The sequence below is a fragment of the Phyllopteryx taeniolatus genome, chromosome 7, assembly GCF_024500385.1.
Source record: "Phyllopteryx taeniolatus isolate TA_2022b chromosome 7, UOR_Ptae_1.2, whole genome shotgun sequence".
Lineage (NCBI taxonomy): Eukaryota > Metazoa > Chordata > Actinopteri > Syngnathiformes > Syngnathidae > Phyllopteryx > Phyllopteryx taeniolatus.
The window spans coordinates 19,751,605-19,769,033 of record NC_084508.1 but is presented as its reverse complement, the minus strand read 5'-3'; the positions used below and the strand labels follow the sequence as shown (position 1 = coordinate 19,769,033).

General features: G+C 40.8%; 2 protein-coding genes across 7 annotated transcripts in view; both read left to right on the top strand.

Annotated features, from left to right (window-relative positions):
• LOC133480344 (lisH domain-containing protein ARMC9) overlaps nucleotides 1–8,721 on the top strand; it is a 45,329-nt gene extending 36,608 nt beyond the window's left edge. For 5 of the 6 annotated variants that reach the window (XM_061778211.1, XM_061778215.1, XM_061778213.1 and 2 more), the window contains 2 exons: nucleotides 966–1,144; nucleotides 3,211–8,721. In XM_061778211.1, coding sequence (XP_061634195.1) covers nucleotides 966–1,144; nucleotides 3,211–3,233 — 202 coding nt within the window. In that variant the 3' untranslated portion in view covers nucleotides 3,234–8,721. Of the gene's footprint in view, nucleotides 1–965; nucleotides 1,145–3,210 lie in introns of those variants that run through there. The other variant, XM_061778216.1, reaches the window with a different exon arrangement.
• A 3,496-nt stretch (nucleotides 8,722–12,217) lies between these two features.
• Nucleotides 12,218–17,429, top strand: b3gnt7 (UDP-GlcNAc:betaGal beta-1,3-N-acetylglucosaminyltransferase 7). The gene is made up of 2 exons (XM_061780515.1): nucleotides 12,218–12,469; nucleotides 15,129–17,429. The coding sequence occupies exons 1-2, from the start codon at nucleotides 12,315–12,317 to the stop codon at nucleotides 16,357–16,359; spliced, it is 1,386 nt and encodes a 461-aa protein (XP_061636499.1). The 5' UTR covers nucleotides 12,218–12,314; the 3' UTR covers nucleotides 16,360–17,429.

The window sequence follows — 17,429 nt, the reverse complement described above, 5'->3', positions numbered from 1 at the left end:
GCCCGCCGAAACAGAGGGATGTAGACGTACAATTGGATCATCAATTGTAGATATTATCAGGGATGCTGGAGCCAGTCAGATGACTCAGCGTAGAGAAAGACAGGACATTATTAGGATATTAACTTGGTCTACCAGGTTATTTTCCAAAGAGGACAACTTGGACCATCACTAAATGTTTCTGTGTGTATCTTAAGCAATTTAAAAAAAACAAATTATCCATCCATTTTATGTACCCCTTGTCCACATCAAGGTTGCGGGCAACTGGAGCCAAATCCGTTAATTTTAGACGAGAGATGGGGTACGCACTTAACTGGTTGCCACACAGTTGTGAGGCACTTTCACAACTTTGGGCAGTGAGAGACTTTGATTAAAGTATAAGCATGTTTTTGGAATGCGGGAGGAAACCAGACGACCCGGAGAAAACTTGGGCAAGCATTCTAACCCAGCACCTCTCGACCGTGAGGCAAATGGGCTAACTGCTTTCTCACCATGCTTCCCTGCTTTTGCATGTGTGGAAATAAAATCTGTTTTAAAGATTTGTTGCTTCTTTAAACTGCTATTATCACAAAAGCAAGTGTACTACGCCTTTCTAAACTTGTACAATTGCTGAAAACAATATTATAGTAGCAATAAACAGTAATTTAAGTCTGGTATGAAGAAGCAGAGGTTTTAAGATGAAGGAGTGCTATCATATGTCGAGGTCAACGTTGTGAACGTTGTGCCCCCTGAGCAGCTCGTCAAATAAGAGAAGGATGAATGATCGCACCAGCCCAGTGAGAGTGGCTTCAATTAAAACTGATGTACAAAATGACTCGATAACATTACGTTAATTGGATGACGAAGCAATTGTAGCGCTAACACAGTTGTCATTGCTCATTGTGCGTACCAAGTCTGTTTTCAGTAGTGGACAAACTAACTAGCAAAGGCTGTACTTATTTCTTTTCTCGTCACTTTCTTGCCTTCAGCATAGATTCAGTCTCCGCATTTGCAAGCATGCCGAGGCTTGAACGGACTCCTGAGCCAGGAGCCATCCAGAGAAATGCCACGTGGAGTCTGGCTCCCACATTTTCCCAGGCTGAACCCCAGCAGTGCAGCCGGCCATGCTCTGCAGGCTCCCCGGGTGGACTGGGACGACAGACTGGAGGTAGGGATAATGTAGTGAAAATGGTCAGAAATCAACACCACACTTAACCACTGCCTCATTATTCCCATTCGTGTTCTACCAGGAAACAACAGTTTTATCGTCACTCGTCCTCCACAACTACTGCTACAAAAGGTTGATGATGAGGTGAAACTCTGCTATAGGGAGACCATATAAAAAACATTTAAACGCTTTAAACATACAGTGGTGCTGTGAGAAACCAGTTAAATTTATTCCGTGACCACGCTCGTATCCCAAAACACTCAAAAATCAAAGTATCTTTCCACATTGAAACAAACATAAATGCAATTAATCCGTTCAACGCCCCAAAAAAAATACATTTGTTTTTATTTTTATACAATACAATAATAGTCATCTTATAATCAATCTTCTTAAAATGACCAAGTATTCCTGTTGTCACTCAATGTACAAAAATGAAGGACTTCTATATACTGTAACATTACTTTAGGAAACAAAAAGAAGCATCTTGAGTTGGAAAATGTATTTTGATATATTAATTTAATAAATTTATCTATAACTGAAGCAATGCTTGTATCTGTAGTTGTAGTAGTATTTCTCCCATATCTAAATAAAGAAAATGTTATGGCTGATGAATGAACATGTAAACTCACGGGATAATGAACAACCTCTGTGCACACACAGTTTTACAGTGTGGGACCAGGAACTATAATAACGAAACAGTACCATTGAACCACATGTAAAAGTACTGTACTTTTTTTTTTTTTAACTGTATTAGAATGACAAAGCATTAGGATAGGCCTAGACTTTGCTCCCTGGTGTGATTGGGGAGCCTAATAGTATTTTTGTTGGATTTATTTGTGACGTCAGCCCCAAGTATGAATGTTTTTAAGTCCAGGTTAAAAACAACTTTTGCAGCTTTAAATTGTATTTCTTGCATTGTACCCTGTTTTAATTGTACTTTTATTTTTTCTCTTCGTTTTAAATGTTTATAAGATGGGGTTTTTTTTTCTTTGTTTTTAAATGCTTTTAATCATATAAAGCATGTTGAGTTACCTTGTGTATGAAATCCGCTATATAGATTTGCTTTGCTTCACTTACAGATTAAATCTTGTGATATATTTACATCTGATAGATAGAGCTACATTTTTAACATTATATAAACAGTTCAAACAAGTAGTTTCATTTAATATCTAAAATATGAATCTTAACGACAGGGCCTGTAACTCTGGTGCTCTTAACTACATGACCACATCAATTCCGTACCTCATGCATCTTTATTGCATTTGATCTACCATTGCCTCTGGCCCTAAATCCCTGTAATCGAGCCTAATGCTAAGTGTGTTTTTAGGGTCTGGCATTTCTCATACATCATTGAAGTCATACGCAAGTCACTTAATCAAAACTTTGGCAAAAAAGGGAAAGCACATGGCACAGCAAACAAAATAAGTGAACATTTATTGTGAGCTTCCATTGCTTTTATCTGCAATTTTCTTGCTATCAGTCCTATTAGTTTACACTTAAGTGCAGTTTCTGCTGCCCGTCAGGTGTTATTAGCCCTAATGTTTGCTGTTTGCTAGTTTCCTGATGCTAACGGCGATGGAACAGCACGCTGAGGCACATCCCTCTTCAGGCCCATATTTGCTACACAATAGACATGTGCCAGGCCCAGGCCACCCACTCTCCAAGTAAATAGGGAATGATGATGAGAGCATGGCAAGACCATGACATTATGCCCACATGGTGATGATAATACACTTTGACCAGAGTAGCAAATTCCTGTAATATTGACTAATTGATGATGATTGATGTGTAAAACTGAGTTTGGAACATGTTACCATACAGTTGGACATTAAATGGCTGTGAAATTGTACAGTTCGGAAGCAGTCTGTTATTTGGAGGGGAGTTTTTACCTCGAAAGTTGCCCAGTTTCCACCTTTTAATTGTAAACTGTCGCGAGGTGTTAAGATGGGGCACCTTCCTGACCCAATCAAACCACTTCTAGGAGAAAAGGTCACATTCGTTGTTTCACTTCATAAATGACTTCAGTCCATTTACCCTCTCCCTCCACCTCTTGTGTCCTCCTTCAGGCAGCCAGTCAACACGGAGGTGAAGAGGGAGCTGTCACCACGGCGTTGATCTATCTCCCCCGGCACATCAAGTTTCCTGTAACACCATCCTTCCAGTTTTTGATCAGGGTCAGAGTCACAGAGAGAGGGTCGAGAATCAGCAAAGGGAGGCGGAGGGGCTTGAACAATGCAAAGGATTGTGATCCTGCATTTTTTCCCGGCTTCAGGGCAGACTTTTGCAACCCAATACGAGGTCAGACAATAATCGTATCTCCCAGCTGGCCAACTCGGTGCTCTTTGCAGCCTCGTTTGGCCCTCAATTCTACGCTCTCTGTCGCTTTTTCTCTCTCAACAAGGTCACTTGGCACACCTGCATATGTGTAACATCCAGCTAATTGACAAGTCTTGGTTTTAAAACTGGAGATTAGCATGATGTTTACTGGTAATGGGTTTAAGGGGCCATAACAAAACAAAGAGATATGACATTAATAATAAATAATAGATTTGTTTTTATCATTTAACCTATCTTGTGAATCGTCAAGGAATGACATGATCTTAGCAGGCTTATGGTCATAGAGCATAACGCTGAATGTCTATTGTCAGTGCTTGAATTCAAACTTGTAACGTGCATCGCTTCGGGGAACACACAACTCTATTTTCTCGTTATACAATCTTTTTAGACCAATATCTATTGCAATGTTTACACAGAATCTGCAAAAAAAAAATTGGAAATTGTGTCAATATTTTAGCTGTCATTCTTTCCACTGTTCAAACTCCAATCATGTATACTTATGTGGAGCGCAAAGTTTTTTTATTGTCTTGGAGACAATTTTATTTCATACAAAATTAATGACTTGAAATCCAACTTGTATCTCTCTAGTTATCTATGCATTCATCCATCCATCCATTTATTTTCTAATATCCCAGTTCACTTTGGGCAAGAGGCGTGGTACACCTTGGATGCCAGTCAATGGCAAGCACATACAGTAGACACCATTCACACGCAAATTCACACCCATGAGGAATTAACCAGCCATGCATGTTTTTGGACTGTGGGGGGAAGTTGGGCTACCCTGAGAGAACCCACGCAAGCACGGGGAGAACATGCAAACTCCACACAGAAACGTCTGAGCAGAGATTCACACCCAGAACTAGGATGCTGGACTGTGAGAAGGACCACCTTGTTGCCTAACCAAAAAAAATAAATAAATAAAATTACTCCTTTGTTATTTTGACACAAAAACAAAGTCACAACCTTTTCACTGAACAGTCATGATTTGTGTTTAATAATTTTAAATCAGACCCAGCATTACGTGAGTCCAGTCATTTATTAATAAACTCCACTATTAGCAGATGGGTACTTGCATTTTTATAAAGTGCAATCCAGCTTGTTTTAGCTTTTCCCTAACTCACATTTGATCTCCTGAGGGATGACGTGTCCAATGATTTGCATTGAGGATGCGAGCAGCAGCACAATGTGAGGAAACAAGTCGCACAGGACACATTGACGCAATTGCATGCAGGTGGCTTAGTAACCCTTAGCTCCAGCATGCTGGTACCGTCCAGCTGTAATCGCAGCAGAGAGGAAGCCGCTGCTTTTTATCAAAACAAAACAATGGATGAAGAGATTGAGTGGGAAAAATAGATGGGTCCCTTGACTTGTAACACAAAAAGATGGAAAACTTTTCCCCCAATTACATTAGGTCTGTATTACAGCATCAAGTGGGGACTGATGTGTGTCACAAGTGCTATTTAAGTATGAAAATGTCAAGCTGGTAAGGCTGGCTACAAAAAGGACAACTGGCATCATGTACCGGAAAACTCTCAAGTCAGATATGCAGGGTTTTCCTTCTTTCCATTTGTCATGCTTGTAAAAACATCATCTGCTATTTCGCAACAATTGCTTAAGAAATACCTCACTTAAAATATAGTCCACTTGAGTCAAAAGTATATTTATATCAAGGTAAAGTCTTTTGAAAAAAGATACCTCCTTGATGATCCAGAAGTGCGGATTCTCAAAAGGTACGTTGACATCTGAACAGTTCCAAATACCAGTCAATGTTAGCACAAAACCTTCAGGCTCTGCTCGAAAGAAAAAGAAAATGTCAGGAAAAGCCTACTAGAATATGAACCTGAACTGTTAATCAGAGGCCCTTTAAGTGGTGGCAGGTGTGTGCTGACACCCATTTAACATGAGTTTGAATGTGATTGGTTAATTCTGAACACAGCCACATCCCTAGTTATAAGAGGGTTTGCACACTTGTGCAACCACATTATCTCAGTTGTGTATTTTTATTTGCATTCTCAAAAAAAGCTCAGATTTTTTTTCAGTTGAGTTGTACAGGCTCCTTAAGCCATCACCTTACCGTGATAGAGGGGTTTGTGTGCCCCACTGATGTGCCCCAGAGTACGCGTTACTGCCTTCCAGGAGATGTTACAGAGTGATCAGCTATAACTCTCCTTCCTCTATCTCACTACTGAATAACCAACCTGAGAAAACACGAGGCCCCAATTATATTTTTTCATACAGAGATGTGATCACCATCATCTAATATTTATTAGTTTTACTTGGTTTTATTGGTTTTACTGTTGCCGGTCGGATCCCCAGCTACAGAAGCTAGCTCTAGGGACGTGGAATGTCACCTTTCTGGCAGGAAAAAAACGTCAGCTGGTGTGTGAGGTCGAGAGGATCCAACTAGTTACAATTGGCCTGACCTCAACACACAGCTTAGGCGCCAGTACCAGTGTGTTTGAGAGGAAGGTTTTATGGACTGATGAGGTAAAAGAGATGAAAAGGTTAAAGCTTTGAGAAAGAAAATATCTGCTTATGATCCCAAACATAGATGATAACCTGTGAACCTCAGCGGAAGTCATGGCTTGGGCTTTGTCTTATTCCTAAAGACAAACAGGTCTCCAACAACAGCAGTGTGGCGACTCCTATGTGTTTGAATTAGCAGCATCCCACTCAGATGTTTTTATCAGTAAGCAGCCATGTGCACTGCTGATAACGGATGACGCCAGCCAAGAAGAGCATTTCAGTGCTTCTGTCTCCTCAACCTCCTGCTTCCTCTTGACCAGTCCTTAGAGATAGCTCGAAGTGACTCTGCCACCCCTTCCAACAATGCTGTGACACTGTTGTTGACACTTTCAGAACACATTTGTTGGTTTAGGTGAGTGCACCAAATAAAGAAAAGTTCAGTAAGATAATAGACAGTGGTCATAACATTTAGCTATTTTAGAAACCCATTATAGTTCATTGATAGTTTATTTAGAAATCACCTTTTACAGGGTGTACCCTCTCAGGAATGTCCTTACAAAACTAACCATTACCCTTTTGCATGAATGCAAGTTTGTGCACTAGAGCGAGTTAGCGTGTTTTGTGGGGCACGTTGTGCGGTAGAGCGAGTTAGTGTGTTTTGTGGGGCACGCAGTCGCTCCACTGTTAATATTGTTCTGTTGACTCATGAACAGGAATAAGGAATCAGTGTCACAGGTGGCGACCACATTAGCTTACCAATAAGGACTACTGCACACAGAACGGGGACTTATTTGCATTTCTATCTCGAGTTAGTTAAACCATTGGGGTGATGGAACCTCAAGATACTTTCATCAATCTTCACAACTTGTTTTCACACTACACAATCCCAGTGGTTCCCAACCTTTACGCAGCCACGGGTCACAAAAATGTAGGTTATTCTTTACGGTACATACGGAAATATTGATGATCTCCTCACAATTCAATCACAAATTTACTTTGTGTACAATCTGTGCTTGTTTAGTTGAGCGCTATTATTCTGTAGGAATGGCAAAAGTAGGACAGATAATTTAATTGTAGCAGCTAGTGGAAGAACATTTTATTGTTCTGCCTGTCACTGTATGTGACTGGCATAGATAAAAAAAAATATTTACTACAAATGTATCTGACTAATTGAGTGAAATTGGATAATTTACCATGGCACACCTGATAATCTCTCACAGATGTTGAGAATCACTGCACTAAACAGACGAAGTCTTGGGTCACATCTCACTTACAGTAATGCACCAACTACATCAATCCATCCATTTTCCGTAACGCTTCTCCTCACTAGGGTCGCGGGCGTGTTGGAGCCTATCCCAGCTATCTTCGGCCGAGAGGCGGGGTACACCCTGAACTGTTGCGAGCCAATCGCGAGGCACATATAAACAAACAACCAGTCGCACTCACATTCACACCTACGGGCAATTTAGAGTCTTCAATTAACCTACCCTGCATGTTTTTGGGATGTGGGAGGAAACCGGAGTACCTGGAGAAAACCCACGCAGGCACGGTGAGAACATGCAAACTCCACACAGGCGGGTTGGGATTTGAACCCCGGTCCTCAGAACTGTGAGGCAGATGTGCTAACCAGTCGCCCACCGTTCCGCCGCACCAACTACAAGTTGGCCTAAATGATTTAGTCCACCCAAATGTTGCATATCATCAAGGCACTTTTCGATACTTCCAACTTGGGTAGGAACAGTTAGGGGGAGGCTTGTCCAGCATGACTGCATTCCCGTGCATATAGCAAGGTCCATAAGGCAGTAGATTAGAAGAACTTGGGTGTTCTGATCGAACCACTGTCAAACCCCTTTGGGATGAAGTGGAACATTAAAAGCCCCAACAAATTTTGTTCTGGGTGAATGGACAAAAATTCCCCACAGACACACTCCAGTATCTTATACAAAGTCCACTGTCCCATTACTTTTGCCCAGTGGCCACTCATGCTTTCACCAGCAAGATATGGTGTGAATTATTAATGTTTTACTAGAAGAAGTCAAGAGTTAATAAAGCATGAAAAGATTGATTTTGGGGTATGTACGACACCAGCACAGACCTTTGTATGTTCTTGCTCCCTTGTCAGAGAAGAAGATCCTCACTTGATGTCTAAGTTGGGAAAGTGTGTGTGTGTGTGTGTGTTCAGTGTCCCTCAGGCATATATTTTTTTTCCTCCTCAGCAGTAAATTCTTTCATGGTGACTTGTAGTGAGCAGTCAGTCTCTGAGCACAAGACACCTGACAGACCTCAGGTAATCCTTTCAGGTGGGCTTAACTCAACAATAGGATCATGGCAAACTTCCTGTGGGTTAAAAGTCTGAAATTTCCATTGCATATTAAAAAACCTTTTCTTTCATCGCTGATCACCCTGACACCTTCCTTGCTCTTCCATAAAAAGCAACAAAAGATGAAAAGGAACAGCTGAGTGAGAAGTGGCAGGGAGGGAAACAAATGTATGTTCAACTAAGTCATGAATTCCCAACATTCATCTTTCTCACATACCGTATGTGCCTGTCCATGCCAAGGTCAAACAGTCTCATCAAACACGGTTTCACATCAAGTCTTTTTATTTCCCGCCAGGTTACATTCTCAGCTCCTCGGAGATGCACAATGCCATTGATAAATAGTCATTATTGCTAAAACGGTCATTGTAACTTTTTTCATGTGTAAAGTCATCTCAACAAATACTAACCACTGCAACTGTCAAGCACACAAATAAAAGATGTTTTTGGCTCTTTATTGGGTAGTTTGTTATTTATATCGTCATAAAGGAATTAATTTTCTTGTTTTGAGTCACACTGTTATATTTCAATTTGTCGATCCATCCACTTTCTATACTGCGTGTCCTCTTTGGGGCCATGGGATTTGGGTGAGAAGTGGGGTTAACCCTGGACTGTTTTCCAGTCATTCACAGGGCACATGCAGACAAACAACAATACACACATGCATAATTTAGAGTTTTTAATTAACCTAATATGCATTTTTTTGGAATGTCAGACAAAGCTGGAGCATGAAGAACATGCAAACGCCACACAAGCCCAGATTCAAACCCACAACCTCTCGACTGTGAGACAGCCATGACCCATCTTGTCCATATATCCATCCATTTTCTCTACCGCCTATCCTCACTAGGGTCGCAGGCGTGCTGGAGCTTATCCCAGCTGACTGGGCGAGAGGCGGGGTACACCCTGAACTGATCGCTAGCCAATCACAGGGCACAAATAAACAACCATTCACACTCACATTCACACCTATGGGCAATTTAGAGTGTTCAATTAACCTACCGTGCATGTTTCTGGGATGTGAGAGGAAACCGGAGTAACCGGGAAGACGCACACAGCCACGGGGAGAACATGCAAACTCCAAACAGGCGGGGCCAGTCCTCAGAACTGTGAGGGATGTGCTACCATGCCGCCTGTCCATTATTATTTATTTATTTATTTTTTAGATTTATATTATTAACATCACTCAGGTCATTCACTAATTGTCTTTATAAGGTGTGATTTGCCTAAACACAAAAATGATTCCAGCAAGATGAAAGTGCTGTGGAATGAAGTGAGCAAGGTCACAAAATATTGTCAGCTTATAAAGTAGAAGCAGGCAAATATCTATGTAGTTTCTATAAATTATAGCTAGGCTCAAGTGTAGTTTGGCAACATTGTCCGAGTCGGGAAGTCCTTGTTTTTTCCCATTTTTTAACTGAAAAAAACCAACCTCCTGCACCTGTTGTGAACCAAGCTGATGTGTGCGGGTTATAAAAGCAACACAAAGAGCTGAGAGGTGCAAAAATGCCTCATGGAGGTGAGAAGAGCTGCACTGTATGCCTGCTGCCATGTAACCTCTTGATGAGGAGACTAAAGTTTGAACAAGTGTGGCTGTAGGCCGTCAGTGACGAACAATTTTCTTCTGCCGCCCTGCGACTGCAAGAGCGGGGGGGGGGGAATCAAAAGCAGCGTCGGCAGGCAACAGGATGCACATGGCCCTGAGATGGATAACTTTTTGGATGCAGGAAATGGAGAGAAGGAGAGGAAGGGGGCTGTTTGGATCACAGCTGTGTTCAGAGTGAGAAAATTCCTGTTTTGAAGCACACACAGAGACATGTTGCTGTCCTTTCAATGAGTTGACAAAGGAGCGGAAGAGCACAGTTGGTCCCAGCAAATGTGCTTGTCATTGTTGTTGCTTTGTGTTTTGCTGTCAGATTTGAAACTAAACTGACATGCTGTGTGCAAGGAGAAGATGAGCAGCAGTCTCTCAGTTAGACACTGGATGAACAGAAATATTCAGATATAGCTTTTGAGTTGTGACAAAATCAATCTAGGGATGGACTTGTTCTTCGAAATGTGTTATCTCACGAAGATATTTTGAATTGTTTCCCAGAGAAGTTTGAGAAAGGCCTTGGGGATGGCTTTCCTGTTTCAGCATGACTGTGCCCCAGTGCACAAACTAAGGTCATTGTGGTTGAATGAGTTTGGTGTAGAAGAACCTTGACCTCAGGTCACCTTTGGGATGAACTAAAATAGAGGCAGTGAGCCAGACCCTCTCGCAGGCCCAGCTCCAGTGACTTCCATTTTCTTAGTTTCCATTTCTTTAAAGACCCTGTAAAGTAAATCCAAAGGCTTGTTTCTACATATACATGTTAGAAGATAATTGCTTAAAACATGCAAAGACTGAGCACTATGAAATACTCAACCATGGAGATATCGTGTTACATACATACATACATATACGGCAAGTCTTAGTCACACAGTGACCAAGAAAGGCATGCAGCCTCATAAAACCCGTGATGTTTGCACAGTCACTGCTCATTAACAACAGGACCTCTTGCTGATGTCACAGCACATTGTCCATTGCGTGAATAATAACACGTAGTTAAATAGTTAAGTCAATCTGACGCATGTGCTGAAGCTTTTTTTTTTTTTTATGTACCCTGAGAAGTTTCTCATTTCATGAAGGAGGACATTACACAGTAACATTACACATGTTACTGTGTAATGGAAATTCAATACCAAATATGACCTTCAACTAAATTAGTATTTTCTTCTCAGATCTTTATCAATTCCTTTTATGAAAAAAATTGATGTTCATAACAGACCGTATTTGGTCAAAATAGACAAGTTAATGATTTTCCAGAGGACTACCCTACTCTATGCTGCTTTGGAAATGTACATTACTCAATAATTTAACAGTGCAGGCAATGTTTTAAGTAACATTTGATAATATACTAAACTGTAATACAAGTTTAAAAAGAAGTTAACAGCTGTCTAATTAAGCTATAAAAAAAAAAATACTATCCCTTTGCTGTCACATGACAGAGGCATAGGATTTAAGGAAGTTTAGCTCAAGGGAGGTTTGCCTTAAAGTTGCCCTTCCAATTTTTATTTTATTTTATCATCTTTGATGTTCTTTTATCGGCTCCCATTCATTGGAAATGAACCTGCCGGGGTGACCATTGCTGACTACAATAAATGCGAGCTTCCACTGTTACATCATAAATAATGAATATAGTTAAGTATTGTTGTAAAACACAACATTGTATAGTTTATAGATTGTATTTGTATAGCTTGGCAGCGGCTGAGACTCGCTCGCTTATAACCCATGTGGCATTCAGCTGAGTTTAGTGGGTGGGTACCACCCATGAAGTGGGCAGGTACTTGAATGTGAATTGACAAAACTACGTCACACTGTCGGCGATTTCAAATCCACCCGTTTTGCAAGCTTTATGCCATTTATTTCCTTTTGCATTAAATCGACAAACCGCATAGTTGTCAAAATGTAACCATGTCACATGTCATTTTGACCTAAGCTATGTATAAAACAGTAGAAAAAATAGATTCTGTTGGAAGGAGATCTTTAATGTCACTGGCTTAAAAAATAAATACATAAATAAATAAATGTATAACTGTCATTCTTAGATTAAAAAAACAGGTTGACCACTCACACTCATCATGATGGGGTGTTGAAACTGCAGATAGAGATTTTTTATTATTTCCTTTTTTTATTATTATTATTATTATTACTACATTTTGTTGTTGTTGTTAAGTTTGGTATTAAAATAAGTAAGTTGCAAAAATATATATTCTATAGGCTCTCAATATACAAGAAGTCAAGTTTGCAGACAAAAGAAAAAGAACGATGTCTCATTGTTGTTCCTATCATATCAAAAGGTGATCGAGGAAAACGTGGGTCGTGTGTGTGCTGGTTGGGTGGGCTTGTTCTATTGACGTAAGAGTGCGTGGCTCCAGTGCGTTGAAAAGTGCAGGCTGGTGGGGGAGTGAGCTGGTCTGCAGCTGCACGGCACACACAAACGTCTTTCTTTCTTCTCTGATTTGTGTATGTCTGTCTGTTCGCAAGACGTTTACTTTTCAGGTGAAGGATTACTTTACTATCTTGACCCCAAAGTATTTAGCGTCAACACAGACTTTTCTGCGCTGAACTATCAACGATTAATTGGGGTCTTTACATCAACCTCCACAGACCTGAGCACAATGTAAGTGTCATTTGAATTGTTTCTCTTTCTGGCAGTGTTACAATTACAATTGTAGTCATAATTGCACAAAACTGTTCATTAATATTGATAACTGAATTAGTCCATCGACAAGTTGCTGTTTTTTTTCTCCATTTTGTACATCAAAAATGTTAGAGATTTCCACAATTTCTAGTATAAATATGATGGGTTACAATTAATTTTACATTGACAGAATTGCTGATTATTGCTACGAAATGAGTTTAACAAATTGTAAAATCACAATTCCACTGGGTTTACTCCATCAGCATTGTTTCTAGAACTGCAATTAAATCAGGGTTTAGGGTTGGGGCCCCAAATGCATACGTTAAAAGAGCTAAGGTCTCACGTGGGAGTGTCTTTGGTTGTTTATACCAACAAGCCCTGGCATGAAATGATGGAAACGTGACAATTTGAAGTGTGGGCTACATGTGACATACCATCTTAATGAAGAGTAAAACAGTAGTATAGAGTGAAAACTCTATTACCACTTAATGTTGTCATAAAACAAAAAAAACAAGTTTTTGGGGGGAGAATATTCAATTGTCAATACTTATATGAGACATGTTATGCTGAGTACATAAAACATGCACTGTAGTTAAATGGTTATTACACTCTTTCTCCAGGAAAGTTCATTGTTTTGTGGGCTCCACAAGGAAAGACTTATACATCCGAAGAAAATGTGGGAACATATTATGGCAACAAAGCCTCTTTTTTTTTTATAAACTTTCCATGCACATTAGATTCGTCTCAAAGAAACTGCTAATTCATGGCAATTTCTTTATATAACATTTCCCATTGACAGTTTGAATATTTTGTTCCACAGTCCAAACTGTCACCATAGTAAAACCTTTATTAAGTATACAGCTAATGTTTTAAGCAACATGTAATGTTTTTGTTGCCAAACAGTAGTGGTTACCAGGTGTATCTCACAGTCAAGAGGTTCTGGTCTTGACTCAAATCAGGCCCTCATGTGTAGAGTTTGCATGTTCTCCCAGTGTTTGGTTGGGTATTTTCTCAGGCACTCCGGCTTTCTTCCACAGTGCAAAAACATGCTTGATAGGTTAAATGAAGACTCAAAATTGCCTAGTAAGTGTAAATGTGATTGTTTGTGTGTGCCCTGCGAATGGTCTGGCAACCCGTCCAGGATGTAAAAAGCCAAAAGAAAAATGTATCCTTTGATGCTGGCTGAAATTACATCTCATGAAGTTGACTGACAGCTCATGTGGTATGCTGCCGATAAGTCACCAAATTTCAGAGTTCCTCTTTGGCTTGCCTTCATTGACAAGTCCTTTGCATACCTTTGGGAAAACGTTTCCCAAAAAGCAAAGGAAAAGCCAAAATATACATTGAAAAGTAATCCTCATTGTCCACATTGTAGTCAGTTTTTCTCAGAGGGCCATCACGACCATAAACCATATAAATGTTCCATTGCCTCATCCTGTTATTATATTATGCAGAGAGCCTACGGGTATTAATATGGGATAAGGAAGGAGCCGTTTGCGAATAGCAAAAATCTGTAAGTAACTGACACAAATGTTCAGGCCACAAGATGGTGGCAAATCACTACTTATTTTTCAATGAAACTCCTCAACTCACTTCACTTGGCATTCACCTGCAACTGGCTGGCGACCAGTTCAGGGTGTAGTCCGCCTTTCGCTCGAAGTCAGCTAGGATAGGCTCCAGCGCCCTGAACAGGATAAGCGGTATTGAGAATGAATGAATGAATGAATAGTTTTGGCATCTGAAGTCAAGAAAAACAATTTGTTCGACTAGTGTTCAATCTATTTTAAAAAGGATGAAAAAAAATGCTTCCAATATCTCGACGTTAATAAAAGTAAAGACATTTTGAAATTTTGGTACAGATCTTAGCTAGAAACAAAGTAGACATGATTTGTTTAGCACGCCATATAGAATTATGTGTCTGGCCAACTCTGGCCCCCCTGGCCTTGAGTTTGACATTTGGGCTTTAGCAGCTTACTGCCGATCTTCAGTGTCAAGAGATGTCTTAAATCACTTTAGTGGCAGTCTCGCAAGATTTGTGCAAGTCATACATGACTTCACCACTTACACTTTGGGGCATATTTTATTAATTTTATTTTCATGAAAATCTTGGTAAACCTAAATTGTACAACATTTGCGTTGTTCAATGTACCACCTTTTGATTCATGTTAGTTAGAAAAATACAGACCAAAAAATGTACGACACTGTCTAGCAGTCTACAAAGGGTAGGTTTAGAAAGAACCTTTTTAAAATAAAAACAGACAGTAGATGCAAATTGTTTGGCTCATTTGGACAACAGGCAACAGCATTATAGAGGCAGAAAAAACACATTTGAAAGCACCAGTGGAGCCCCGTTTTAAGTAATCATATTGACAAGGTCAGTATTGTTGTCTGAAGGTGGAACCTTTTAAAAATGTCACTACAAACGCTAGTATGAACAACCTCATTCTCGTGTGAAAATAACCTTAGATAGAAAAGACACCAATCAATGGACTGTAGTGTCTAGCTAGCTCAATCCTTTAGACATCCCAGTAAAAAGGTATATAAATTGTTTTGCAATTTTTAGGTAAATGCGAATGCCATAAAAATGCAATGTACTGAATTAAACTGTATTGCTTTGTTTTCTGTTTGTCTTTACAAGGTTGAACAACAGGGATCGCTGGAAGGTGTACAAAAGGGTGGCTGTCATGTTCTGCCTGGCAGTGGTAGCACTCACTGTTGTCCAGAGAGGAAGCATCAACATGGGGGCTCCGTTCGAACTCGAGAGGAGGGCTCGCATGGATGCTTCAGAGGGAGTGGAGTCTGGAGCTTTACATTCCTCTCAGAGGATAAAAGGTTTTTGGAAGGCAAGCAAACACCAGCCTAGACAGTCAACCACCCGGGACCCTAGTGTTACTGAAGACAACAGCGCTACAACTTGGGATGTAACCAGCTCCAACTGTAGCGCCAACCTCAATCTCTCCGGCCAGGATTGGTTTCGGGGACTGGAGGAAAATTTCAAGCAGTTCATGCTTTATCGACACTGTCGTTACTTCCCAATGCTCCTCAACCACCCTGAGAAGTGCTCAGGAGACATATATTTACTCATGGTGATCAAGTCAGTGGCCACCCAGCATGACCGTAGAGAGGTCATTCGGAAAACCTGGGGGAAAGAGCGAGTGTTGAATGGCAAGAGGATAAAGACACTTTTCCTACTTGGTAAACCATCCAACCACGCTGAAAGGGCAAACCATCAGAAGCTTGTGGAGTATGAGAACCACATCTATGGGGATATCCTCCAGTGGAACTTTTTGGATAGCTTCTTTAATCTCACACTTAAGGAGACCCATTTTCTCAAATGGTTTCACACATACTGCCCAAATGTTCACTACATCTTCAAGGGGGATGACGATGTCTTTGTCAATGTGGAGAATATTTTCGAGTTCTTAGACAGCACTGGCCATGCGAGGAATCTCTTTGTAGGGGATGTGATTTTCAAGGCCAGGCCAATCCGTAAAAAGGAAAATAAGTACTATATCCCACAAGCTCTATATAACAAGACCCATTACCCTCCGTATGCAGGTGGAGGGGGATTTCTGATGGATAAAACTGTGGCGAGGAGGCTTCACTGGGTAGCAGACACCCTGGAGTTGTACCCCATTGATGATGTCTTCTTGGGTATGTGCCTTGAGGTCCTTCATGTCGCTCCGATAAAACACAATGCCTTTAAGACGTTTGGCCTTGTGAAAAACAAAAGCAGTAAGTTGAACAGAGAACCTTGTTTCTTTAGGAGCATGATCGTTGTGCACAAACTGCTCCCAATGGAACTCAGACGCATGTGGAATCTGGTCAACAGTGACTTGGTCTGCTCACAAAAGGTTGAGATCCTATAGCTTGGCGGGGACGAGGAAAGGACAGCACCAACACACAAGCTGAATCGTGATGTTTGCCAAAATAGTTAAAGGCAATCAGTGCGTAATCTCCTTTCTGTGGAGAGAGACTGGGACAGTATTTGTTAGTTCTGCGCATTTCATGAGGAGGTTCTTCAAAAGTCACGTAAATTATAGTTTGAAATTGTGGTATTTATTGGGTATTTCAAAGACCTAACACTAATGCTGTGGCAATGGGAACCCAAAAGAGGACAGTAAAGTGATCTGTGTGATACTGGCCTACACGGTGCTCAGTGCTTCAGTGGGACTCCAACTTTGAGCATAATTTGCAGCATACTTTTTCTTCAGCAGACAGTGAGTGAAAGATGGTAAACCCAAAAATGTGAAGACAAGTTATTATTGGTAAATACAAATATGAATGTTGCTGCCTGCTCAAAGAAATTAATCCTGCTTTTTTTTTTTAAATCCGGCCTCACCTGTGTCTAGTTTGCATGTTCTCCCCGTGCCTGCGTGGGTTTTCTCCAGGTACTCCGGTCTCCTCCCACATCCCAAAAACATGCATGGTAGGTTAATTGAAGACTCTAAATTGTCCGTAGGTGTGAATGTGAGTGGGAATGGTTGTTTGTTTATATGTGCCCTGCGATTGGCTGGCAACCACTTCAGGGTGTACCCTGCCTCCTACCCGCAGTCAGCTGGGATAGGCTCCAGCATACCCGTGACCCTAGTGAGGAAAAGCGGTGTAGAAAATGGATGGTTGGATGGATGATCGTGGCCATTAATCAAACCCCCACCCACCCACCCACCACCACCCCACACCAAGAGGCCAGTGTCTGTAAGTCATCAATGCACAGCCGCTTTCCATTTGAGTGTAAGAAATATCCCACTTTACTTTGCCTTGGACCAGTATATGTGTGGCATAGTGGCTTAACCAACTAAAAGTAAGAGAATGACCTTCTACCTCAGTAATCCAGACTCTGCTCCATCTCCAATATTAAGTGTCAGAAATAAACATTTGTCTCACATGATGTGTTCTGCACACTTTTTTTTTTTTTTTTTTTTTTTTTTTTTTTTTT